We start from the raw sequence: 12,155 nt of genomic DNA, 5'->3' as shown, positions 1-12,155 counted from the left end.
AGAGAGAGAGAGAGAGAGAGAGAGAGAGAGAGAGAGAGAGAGAGAGAATTGAATGAGAAAAAGGAAAAGAGAGAAGGCAGAGGCAGAAGGGAAGGCAGGGACAGGAGGCAGGGGGCAGGGGGCAAGGGGAAGGGGGCAGGAGGAAGGAGGTAGGAGGCAGGAATTAAGCTGGAGCTGGTAGGAAGTGAGGCTGGAGTAGTAAGGGTCCTGGGAGAGAGTCCAGGTACAGACAGGAGGGTTCTCACAGGGAAAGGTGGAGGCCTGGAAAGACATTGCTCTTCAAGTCTTATTTTGAGCTTACAATTGTCTGCCCTTCAGCCTCCCAAGTGCTGGAATTATATCTCACTTGGGTAAACTTGCTTTCTTTAAGGTGCTCAAAGTCCAGGGCAACCCTCCATGGTGGGAATGTAGGGGGAGGGCGGCAGGCTCACGGCAATGTGGGTACTGCAGGAACTGGGCCACCCTCAGTTAAGATAGCCATGGCTGTGGACCTCTGTATGACCTCAGTAGTAGGTATAGTGTGAGTGTCCTTCACCAGATGGTGGCCGGGTTTTGCTGGAAACCTTCAGGACATAGAGGATTGGGGTGCAGTTACAACCACACAGCTGATGTGTGAGAGACTTGGGGTATGACAGGGAGAGATAGACGTATCTTCTTCTGGCCCACCCTAGATGGGCTTCTGCCCTGGACAGTGGAGCCCCTTTCCACACCTCAGGACAGATTAAGCGCCTCTGAAAGAGCAAACTCTTTGCCTTCCCCTCTGCCCCCTTCCCGTCTTTAAGTCACCATACGCCTCTGCCACACTCCCCACACTGGCCCTTATCCCCTCCCATCTCCTTGCTCCACAGCCCTTACCTCACCTGAGATATTCAGGGTGATGTTTCTGTAATATCTCTGGCATCCATGCAACTGCCACAAGTATATCCCTGTGTGGTCGTCTTGGGTGTCTTTGATCACAAGCTGTGCCTGCCCTCCTTGAACGTGGAGCTCCCATCCACTCCAAGAGAAGTTTCCTTGGGGCTTTTTATTGAAGATGGTCCTGTCCTCCTTTCCATGGGCAGTCAGCTGGATGGTGATGTCGGTGAAGGCGTTAGAGATGTTACAGGTCATCACTGCAGGATCGCCTCTAGGCACAGACACGATGCCCTCGGTGCAGATAGGTCTGTCCCAGCCTGTGTGGAGAGGATGATCACATATGGGCAAGGTGGAGCTGTTTGTAGGACAGTTGCTGGCTGCTCTTGCAGGCCATGGGCAGAGGCAGGTGACGGGACTTCTGAGAGACAGAATGATATCTTTCACACAGATTGGACAGGATGAGATATTTCACACTGATGAGGCCAAAGATAGGCACACACTGTGTGGAAGGAACAGAATGGTGCTGATGTCACTGGGGATTTTTGATCTGGAGAGCTGTGTTGGGGGAACTCCCTGGGACTTGTTTTCTACACCCACTCAACTGTCCTGAGTGTCTGCTGGCCTAAGGGTACAGATGATGCTTCGGCTGCTGGACAAGGCTGAATATATCCAGATGTGGTGAGGAGGTCCTCGGTCATGTGGTGCCCTCATTGCCTGGCAAAGGCACCCTCTTTCCCTTGCAGTCGGTGTAGTTTTGGGCAGTCCCACTGGTGATCTGACATCAACTCCAAGTTTTGCTGGTCCTTCACTGTCAGCCACCCTCAGAGATACACAGTTCATACTTCTGTAGCCCAGGGGACACCATTCCTCCTGCCCATCCTTGGTATTGAGTCAGCTAGGTGGCGGTAATCACCTGGCTCTAACCTTGGTTTGTCCTTCCTATTCTGTCTGGACCCTTGCATCCTTCCCTCTGGCAGAAGACCCAGACCTACTTTTATTGTGAGCATTCAGGGAAACCACCAGGAGCAGGATGATGAACAGCTGGAGAGTAGGGATAGTGGACACCAAAGGGAAGGTCAGCATGGCCAGTTGGTGAGGAGGGAGGCCTTAGGAAACCGTTGTTCTCTCCAGCTGTCTGGAAACACTCCCTAGAAGGAAAGCACAGAGGTCAGAGGCCCATTGAGGCTGCTGGTGGGAGTGGTACTAGCCTGGCCAGGAGTGTGCAGCTCAGGGTTCCTGAGCTTTTGACCAGCCAGCCCTGCCTGAATACCTGAGCTTCTGTGGGACTCTGAGCCACCCATCACCCGTTCCCACCCTCCTCCTGACCAATACTTGGTGAGGTGTCATTGGCTATGGTAAAGCAATGAGGCAAATGCTTGAAATGAGGAGCAAGTAGAGCCATGCTCAACATGTTGGGCAATTCTCCTGTAGAGCTTTCCACAGAACTAGCAGCTGCCTGGCTTACACTTATAGGAATGGAGTCATGGTAGAGAGAACATGTTAAGTCACTTGTTGGCTATTTAGACAGTATCTTGCTATATAGCTCAGGGTGACCTCGATTTGCTATCTCCTTGCCTCAACCTCCCAGGTGCTGGGATTATAGGCAGGTACCACCACACCTGAGTGATTCATAGAAAGAAATACTGACCATAAAGCATGAAGGATTTCTATATACCCCAATCTGACTCAACATTGAATTTTTCTTGTTGCTGACTTCTTTCTTTTCTCTTTCTTTCTTCCTTTTCTTTCTCTTCCTTCTTCCTTTTCTTTCTTCCTTTCTTTTCTTTCTTTCTTTCTTTCTTTCTTTCTTTCTTTCTTTCTTTCTTTCTTTCTTTCTTTCATGACACTCTGGCCGGCTTGGAACTTACTTTGTAGCCTATCCTGATCTCAAGGCAGAGATACACTTACTTCTGCCTCCGGAATGCTGGGATAAAATGTATTTTCCACCATCCCCAGCTCCTATATCTTACATCAGTTTGCATGCACTCAGCCACAGTAATAGACTTACAGGATATACCTTCAGTACCCAGTACCCATAGTCAACACAGGGTTCCTTCTTAGTTTATAAAACCCATCCAGAGGTGCAGCACCCAGTCTTGGGTTATGTGAATGGAAATCCAAAGTCTCTAGTTTCTGCCCTACTCTGTGCTCAATCTACACCTCCACCCTCATTCACATTGCTGTGACTTCAGCTGCAACCTGTCTTCAACTTCCTGGGAACAGACTGGGCCAGGAAAGGGGGATGGATCCCCCTCCAGCATCCATGCTCCAAGCTGTTCCAGGGTGACAGGTATCACCTTGAAGTTGGGTCTGTGTTATGTGGTTCCAGGACTGTGATCGGAGTATCTCTGAGTTTTGGACAGTAGGTGTTATTTTTAATCTTATTTTTAAAACTTTTTTCAGACAAGCATGTAGAGGAATTATAATCCACCAACATGGCTGCTCTGACAAGGGATCACATTCAAAGACCTTCTAGGTCTGTGTGATCTGGCTGGAATACAGACACACCTTTAATCCCAGGAGACAGATGCAGGCAGATCTCTGAGTTCTAGTCAGTCAGTTTGGTTGAGATGGCAGAGAGGTGGTGCAGGGGAGTTGAGTTCATAGTGGTTCAGTTTGTGAAGTTCAGAGGCAGTTTTACCAGGACAGTTTTACAGACAGGTTGCAGAGAGAACAAGCTAGACACAGGTGAAGACAGAACAACCCAGAAAATTAGAAGGAGTCAGAAGATTAGAACAGATTGCTAGAGTTCGTTTGAGACCAGGAAGAGCAATTAAATCAGAAGCTGAGTGAAGCCACTTTGAATCAGCTAGTGTGGAGAGAAGTCTGAGCCAGTACATCCAAGTTGAACCAGCCAGCCAGAGTTCAGAAAGAGCTAAGAAAACCTATTCAGCAGTAAGCCTTTGAGGTGACGATTACATCAGGTGAATAAAATTTACTTTTACACAGCCTGCTATTGCAGGCCTGTAATCTTAGCTCTTGGGAGGTAGAAGGATGAAGATTGGAAGATCAAGGTCAGTCCCCATTGCGTAATGAAGTCAAAGCCAATCTAGGACACATGAAACTCTGTCTCAAAAAAAACAAAAACAATTTGGTTTTCTTTTTTAACTTAGAGACAGGGTCTTTCAATATATCCCAGGCTGACCTTGAACTTGAAGCTCTCCTAAATGTTGGGATTAGAGGTCTTTGCTACCACTCTGGGGCCTTTTTATTTCTAATTTATTGTTGCAAGAAGGGCAGCTTGCTTAAATCACTACATTTCTCATACGTTCCTTCAAAAACAACCTGAAACAGAAAAGCATGAGACAAGCTGGTCACAGTTATTCCAACACTGGGATGCTGAGGCAGGAAGATTTCTGTGAGCTTGAGGCCAGCCTGAGGTACAGACTGAGACTCTGTCTCACTACTACCAAGTTTCTCCCCGCCCCTTCCCCAAAGAAAAAGCAAGAAAAGAGCAAGACAGAGACACAAGCCTTGCCAGTTTCTCACGGGCTTATCTGACTCCCGAGTGGTTTATGAAACATTTGTGTTTAGAAAAGAACATTCTCTGCCTTACCCAAGGCTAATTCCTTTTTTTGGTTACTCCTCTCTCTCATCTCTTTTCCTTAGAAAGCTCTATACACTGATACTTTGTTTTTTTTTTCTTTTCTTTCAAAGCTTCAAGTTTTAGTTTTAAAATGTTTACCAGTGGCTGAAGAGATAGCTTAGCTGGTAAAGTGCTAAGCAAGAGAATCTGAGCTTGACACTTGTAACCTACATTATAAAATCAGGTATGGTGAGTTCAAGGCCAGCCTGGTCTACAGAGTGAGTTCCAGGACTGCCGGGCTACACAGAGAAACTCTGTCTTGAATTCACACACACACACACACACACACAAAGTCAGGTATTAGCCAGGCATGGTGGCACACACCTTTAATTCCAGCACTCTGGAGGCAGAGGCAGGTGAATCACTGAGTTTGAGGGCAGCCTAGTCTACAAAGGCAGTTCCAGGACAGAGAGACCCTGTCTCCAAAAATAAAACAACAAAAAGTCAGGTATGAGGGCTGGAGGGGTGGCTCATCAGTTAAGAACACATGTTGCTCTTCCAGAGGATCCAGGTTTGATTTCCAGCATGCACATGCCGATTTACAGTAGTCTGTAATTTTAGTCCCAGGGGATCCAATGGACTGTCCTGGCCTCCAAGGGCACCAGGCCCCCAAGTGCATAATATATATCCAGACATAAATTTGGGCAAACATCCATGTAGGAGTTAGCCCCAGTTCTTCCTTCTGGCCCCATACTTTCAGAAATAAGACTCAGACTCAAAATATATTTACAGATACCTTGGCTATATAGCTAGGCTCTTCTCTGACTAGATCATCATGAAAATAATTTTATTTTAACCTACATTCTGCCGCATGGCTCGTTACCTGTGCTCAGGTACCATGCATCTATCTCCTCATGTCTTCCTAGGTGGATCTCCCCCCTGACTCTATCCCAGAATTCTTTCTGTCTCCCGGACGTCCCCAGCCTATTCTACCATTTCCTGTAGGTCATAGTTTTTTTGAATTGGCAGGTGAGGGATCCATACAATATATAAGATATTCTCTCTGTACATTGATACAGGTAAGATTAAAATATTTTAACTTAAAAAAAAGATGTGGTAGTGCATATTTATACTCTTGACACTGGAAGTGGAAATAGGAAGTAGCCAGCCTAGCCTACTCGGTAAGCTTCAATAAGAGAAAGCATGTCTCAAAAATGCAATGTGGACAGTGTCTGAGGAGCAACATCTTCCCCCAAGTGTGTACATGCATCCACCCACACATGTGCTCTCTTACACATGCATATGTGCACTTGTGCACACACACAGGACTCTTTTTTGCCAAGTTCTCAAATCTGCCCAGAAGTCAAATTGAAACTTTGAGTATGAGAGTCCATTATGTGCAGCCATTACACTGGGTAAGCAGGACTGGCTGTTCCCCAACACACACACACATACACCTCCAGTCCTAACACCAAGCACCTGTGGCCTCGCCTTGGGCATCCACTTTTATCTTACAAGTTTCAGCAAGCAGCTTTGACACCTAACTCAGCACCTGGCCAAACAATCTCCCCTCCTTGGTTCTTATCTTCCTCTAGATCTGTTTCCCAGCCAGAACTGTGTCCTAACTCTACAACTTCTTTCCTTAGAACCAGGAGTTTCCCAGAAACTATTCCTCACCTACAAACTCAGCTTTTTACTGCTTCCCATCCCTGCCCATCACCAGGATCCACAGAACCAGTTCTCCAGAATTCTGGAAAAACCTGCATGAGTGGAAACACCTAAAAAGGTGTGGCAACTCTTGAGGGGGCTTTCCGTCTCTGATGAGATCCCCCTAATACTTTCCCTGAGACAGTGTCACAAAACACTTCTTTCTCCAATTTGAACGTTTCTGCCAGGACACAACTTTTTTTTTTTTTTTTTTTAGGTTTTTCGAGAGGACACAACTTTCTAGCTGATGGCTTTGCCGGGGCCTCAGGATCCCTTCTGCTCTCAAAACTGTAGCCACTAAAGAGTGGTCCCTATCTGGGATGCTCGCCCACCCCAAACTGGGCTATGTGTATGGCTGAATCTCATCTTAACCTCAATCTGTTTCACCTCTCTGTCCAGAGGAAGACGCAGCCACTTCTGGGTCTTGTTTCCCCCATGTCTCCTCTTCAGTGGACAACACCTCAGGGCTAGAGTTGGCAGTGGGGCAGGGGACATCACCTGGTTCCTTTGACTGTAGGTGTCTCATGGTACATAAAATACATCACGCAGACTCAGCACCATTGTGGAGTGTGCCCTGGAGCCTTGGCAAGTCATCTAAAGCCACCTCCCAGGCTGGTCAAGGCCACTGTCTTGTCACAGAGGTCTGTCTTGTGGTGGCCTAAGTTTTTCCGGGTCTCTTTTGGAGACCACTAAAGAATTCTTGGCCTCAGAGACACCACCTTTGTTCTTGACAATCGGCAGACTTCTATCTCCTGGCCCACAGGCTCTTTCTTCACTGCCTGAAGTTGTCCTTTCAGACACAGGGCTCTACCTCAGCTCCCCAACCTAGGCACAAGATGGTAGACTGAGATCTCTCCTACATAAAAGTATGTAAGGACATAACCCCAAGGGCCAACCATTGACTGGAAACCCTCCCACCAATGGCCACCGATCCTGTTCCAGTTCCTTGGGAGAAGTCAGAGCTCAGCAGTGTCACAGACCCAGTGGAGCCTCTGGGACATGAGGTTAGAGGCTGGTGGTCATCTCTGGCCTTCTACAGCATAGCACCCAGCTCAGTCAGAGGCACAGTGGACCCTGGCTCAGATGCTGCCTGAAGGATGGCAGCCAGCATTTCCTTCATGTTAGTGGCCGGCTGTGCGTGTCCTCTCTGTGCCAAGCCCCATGAAGTTTATGTCCTAGCATGTGGGTAGGAAGGGTAGCTGACACACAGTAATTGTTTTGCTTAAGATAGGGTCTCTAGCCGGGCGGTGGTGGTACACGCCTTTAATCCCAGCACTTGGGAGGCAGAGGCAGGTGGATTTCCAAGTTCGAGGCCAGCCTGGTCTACAGAGTGAGTTCCAGGACAGCCAGGACTACACAGAGAAACCCTGTCTCAAAAAAAAAAAAAAACCAAAAAAGATAGGGCCTCTACCTTTGCTGGAAGCAGATATTTCCCTCCATGCTAGGACCCAAGACCTTTCAGGGCCTTATTTTCCAGAGACACATCATAGCTGCCCATGGGAATCAGACTCAGCCCTGGCTTCTTGGCTACAATTTTTTGTTGTTGTTTTTTTCGAGACAGGGTTTCTCTGTATAGCCCTGGCTGTCCTGGAACTCACTCTGTAGACCAGGCTGGCCTCAAACTCAGAAATCTGCCTGCCTCTGCCTCCCAAGTGCTGGGATTAAAGGTGTGCGCCACCACCGCCTGGCAGCTACAACTCTTATATCCAAGCAGATATCAACTTGAAGGCAGGAGGTATCTTGAGAGAGTAATGTCCTCAAAGGAAAAAAATGAAAGGAGACTGGGAAGGAGCCACTGAGCACTCTGGTGCCTGGCCTGAGGCATGTGTATGTGTGTGTGTACATGTGTATGTGTGCCTATGTAAGTGTACAAGTGTAAGTGTGGATGTATGTGTGTGTGTGCATGTGGATGTGTGCATGTATAAGTGTATATGTGTGTGTATGTGTGCATGTGTAAGTGTGGACGTGTGTGCATGTGGATGTGTGGATGTGTGTGCATTTGTGTATACGATTGTGTATGTGTGCATATGTGTATTTGTGTATGTGTGCTTGTGTGTGTGCTTGCATATGTATGCTTGTGTGTATATGTGTGTGCTGTGGGTGCTTGTGGGCATGTGTGAGTGTTCAGGATGTGGGTACGAGAGAGGACAAAGGCTCAGGGTCCTACATGAAGGTGTGCGTGCACAGCTGTGGGTGATGAGATGCTGCAGGACCCTGTGCTGCCAGACGAGTACATTTTTGTCATTCACAGGCCTGGAACATCCTGTTGGTCCTCCCTTCCTTCAAGTCCTCTACACTCATGTTGAGAAGGCAGAGAGGAGGACTCCATGCTACTTGTCCCACTCCGTGAATGATGAAGAACTATGCCTCTACCCCTCCAGAGCCATGCCTGAGGCACCTGAAACACACAGGTCCTGCTGAGTGCTGTCCACTGACTCTGTCTCCTGTGTTTCCTGAATCCCAATCGCTTGGCTGATGGCCCAGCTCTGCTTTTGCTGATCCCTTATCTGAGACAGACATTCCCACCCCACAGAATCCTCAACCCTCAGAGTATCTGGGTGCCCTCGAGTCCTTGCTTCCTGCACACCCCAGCCTCTCACCTGTTCTGTCTGCCGCAAGCTCTCCAATGTTACCGCCACTGCTGCCCCTGGATAACTGAACTTCTCCGAGCCAGTGGGAAACTGAAAGCCTGGAGTGAGAGACCAGATGAATCAGCCTGTTCTGCTCCTTGGCAAGCACTCAAGTATCAGGAACTTCTCCGAGTTAACAGTGGCATGAGTTTCTTTTTTTTTTTTTTTTTTTGGTTTGGTTTGGTTTTTCGAGACAGGGTTTCTCTGTGTAGTCCTGGCTGTCCTGGAACTCACTCTGTAGACCAGGCTAGCCTCGAACTCTCGAACTCAGAAATCCGCCTGCCTCTGCCTCCCAAGTGCTGGGATTAAAGGCGTGCGCCACCACCGCCCGGCTGGCATGAGTTTCTTATTGATGCTGTCATGCATATTCTTTGATTAGAAGCCTCATATTAGCTTCATTAACTGCATCTCAGGAACACAGGAGGAGGGTCTGGGCTTTTTCTAGGAAATCCCTGGCTGGAGCTGGTGTTTGATTCAGGGTTCAGGGGCTGCTTTTTTGGGAGTGTGTGGGTTTGCTTCCCTTCAGGGGTCAGGACAGAATGTGCCTTCGGGTTGAGCTATGGAAGACAGCTGGTCACCCTTGGGGTGTATGACAGGAACAAAATGTAGGGGTAAGATAGAGTGGGCAGCAGTGACATCCTTCATCAGCCCCACTGTAAAACGCCAGAACAGAGAGCTTGCTCTGCCAATCTGCACCAGGATCCTAAGCCTTGTAGACAAACCCTGGAGGACACCCTGGCCCCACCTGAAATATGTCCCTGATTCAAGGAGATTGAGGCATTTGACGACTGCTCCTTGCAAAGAGTTTTTGTAGCAAGGATTACATTTGAGAAGCCTCAAAGTGAGAAGCAGAGACTGCCGTCTGCCACTGATATGGGAAGTAAGGGCTGCCGTCAGCCCGATCTTAAGCCAGCTCCATGCTCAGCTCCAGCGTCCTCGTGGCTTAGTAGGGCTGTGGGGTCAGCTCAGTCCCCACACTATTGAGTTTTCTTGTAGACAGTGGAAGGAGGAGTGTGTGGCCATAGATGCAATGAGGGACCCTGCGGACCATATACTCGTGGTGTAGGAGATCCTGAAGAGGGTTGGTTTACATTTCGAGTGACTTTGTGAGCCATGGCGAGACATTTATAAAGTCTATGCCCACGTGAGTACAGTGGACACTAGGGCAGGACCTGAGGCCCCACAGTGACTCTGTTGGGTATCTGTGGCCTTCTGTTGATCCAGTGGGAGAACCTTAAGATGTTTGCTCTATGGGTAAAGATCCCTGGAGGGGCTAGGCAGCAGGTATCCTTTTGCACGTCAGGCCTTAACTTGGCATGCTGGCACAGGGACGAAGAGAGATCTTTGGACACTATGAAAAGGCCCAACAGTCTCCAGACACATGGTGACCAAGCCTCAAAGAAAGTGTTAGTGGTGGGTAGTGGAATGTGGTACCTCCCTGCCTTACCCTCTGCCCAAATACAGAAAGAAAAAGGAAGAAAAATAAGCTGACTGCAACTCTGGGAGCCTGCCACTGTGGGGAAGAGCAGGAGGGACCAGATCGACCTGATATGGGGCCCAGTTGTTCCACAGGCAGAACATCTAGAACTTCACAGGCATTCAGGAAGTGAGAAGACACGCTGGGCCTGGAAGAATGGCCAGCAGCTCAGACTACAGAGCTGACCATGGAGAACAATGTCTTCTGTGCTGTTTCAAAGCAGTAAGTTACCATAAGTTGTCAGATAAAAACAAAAGCTTACAGCCTCAGGAAAGACAGTACCATGCGAGTGTGGAACCCAGCTGCTGCATGGGACTCTGAGGCTGGGCAGAACTCCTCCCGGTTCTCCAGAGACCCCCGTGCCATCACATTTCACATGGGAGAGAAATCCCAGTGACCATGACCTCATGTCCTCTATACCCTTGCCCCTGTCCCTGAGACTGCAGTCCAAGTTTCTGTTGCCTTTTTCTCTTATCTGGCTGCCTCTCTCAGGCAGGGCTATCAAGGTCTTTGTTTGTATGAAGGGGCTTCCGGCCTGTGGGGGAAAGTTTCTGGTGGTGAGGGGCTAAGGGATGGCTGAGGGTACCAGTGTCTCATCCACAGAGATGCCCTTCACAGTTAAGTTTATTTCCTCCTAAACACCCACACACCTTGAAAGTGAAACCGGTTTGTGTATTTTGAAAGTAATAAGGAAAAAGAGGAAGAATGATTCCAGCTACACAGTGACAGTCACACCAGTTTCCTTTTTCTTTCTTCGTTTCTCTTTCAGTGGTGAGCGTGTTCTCAAGTCCAGCATCTTGGGTCTCCTTCAATATTCACAGTCCTGTCCCATCACAAGGGGTGAAGAAGGGCCATGTGTGTCCCGCCCATTTCCTCCAGGATTCATCCTCAGCGTGTCTCCTGACCGACATCTTCTTTACCAGGGGACTCGTCATCTTATTTCTCACTCCTGGGGTTTTCAGGGCATTATGTTTTTTTGAGATCATTTACAATTTATTCAGTAGCATTGGAGAATTTCAGAAGTGCCAAGTGTTTGTCTCCTGTTGTCTCCTTTGGCTTTATGCCAACGTGTGGCTTTGCTTACTCTGTAAGTTCTTTCTGAAGCTTGTTGGTGTTTTTGGTGACTTCTTGGTCACATAGAGGATCATTACCAGGTGTGTCTTGTGTTCTTGACTTGTGGTTCGTTCTATGTTTGGGAAGCAAAGCTCTATAGGTGTCCCCATGCCCAAGTGGCCAAGGGCATTGCCTGCCTCTGCCTCCCAGATGCTAGGAATGTTGGGATTATTGTATGACAGAATAGGGTCTAGTCAATACTACACAAAGTTAGAATTGATTAAAAAAAAAGAATTTGGGGCCATGGCAATGGATCAGTCAGTGAGCTTTCTGTGTAAGAGACTCTCCAGCACTCACATAAAAAGCAGGCATGACAGTACAGACTTGTAAAGCCAGCCTTGGGTAGACAAAGACAAGAGGACCTGAGGGGCTTACTGGCTAGCCAGTTTAGCCCATGAGCCCCAGGTTCAATGAGGAATACAGTTTCAAAAAGATAAGGCGGCTAAAGTGATGACTCAGTGGGTAAGAACACTTGCTGTGTAAGCAAGAGGACCTAAATGTAATCCCCAGCTCCCTGTAAAAAGCTAGATGTGACTGTGTGCATCTGTGATCCCAGTGGTATGAAGAACAGAGACAGGGCAAACACAGGAGCTTGCTAGCTAGCCAGGCAGCCTAGGCAAAGAGCCAGCAAACTTCACACTCTGAGAGAGATCCCATCTCAGGAGAATAAGGGAGTGACAGAGCTGGAAGCCCAACACACACTTATGTGTGTGCACCACACTTGGAGACACATGCTTAAGGTGGAGAAATGATTGAAAATGCCCAGTGTTGACTTCTGGCCTCCACAAGCACATTCTGTCTCTCTCTCTGTCTCTCTCTGTCTCTCTCTCTCTGTCTCTCTCTCTCT

The 12,155-nt window shown here is 48.2% G+C and overlaps 1 protein-coding gene across 6 annotated transcripts in view; it reads right to left on the bottom strand.

The window, feature by feature from the left end:
* The window catches only part of Sectm1 (secreted and transmembrane 1), an 11,523-nt gene extending 2,708 nt beyond the window's left edge, over positions 1 to 8,815 (bottom strand). For 4 of the 6 annotated variants that reach the window (XM_028787893.1, XM_028787895.1, XM_028787891.1 and 1 more), the window contains exons 1-3: positions 8,689 to 8,815; positions 1,848 to 2,003; positions 861 to 1,172 (exon numbers count right to left, since the gene is read on the bottom strand). In XM_028787893.1, coding sequence (XP_028643726.1) covers positions 861 to 1,172; positions 1,848 to 1,938 — 403 coding nt within the window. In that variant the 5' untranslated portion in view covers positions 1,939 to 2,003; positions 8,689 to 8,815. Of the gene's footprint in view, positions 1 to 855; positions 1,173 to 1,847; positions 2,004 to 8,688 lie in introns of all 6 variants that reach the window. The other 2 variants (XM_028787890.1, XM_028787896.1) reach the window with 1 other exon arrangement.
* Between the last annotated feature and the right edge of the window lie 3,340 nt (positions 8,816 to 12,155).

This window comes from Grammomys surdaster, unplaced genomic scaffold (genome assembly GCF_004785775.1).
Source record: "Grammomys surdaster isolate TR1022 unplaced genomic scaffold, NIH_TR_1.0 125688, whole genome shotgun sequence".
NCBI lineage: Eukaryota > Metazoa > Chordata > Mammalia > Rodentia > Muridae > Grammomys > Grammomys surdaster.
Note: the sequence above shows the minus strand (reverse complement) of the source record. Positions and strands in the feature narration are given on the sequence as shown.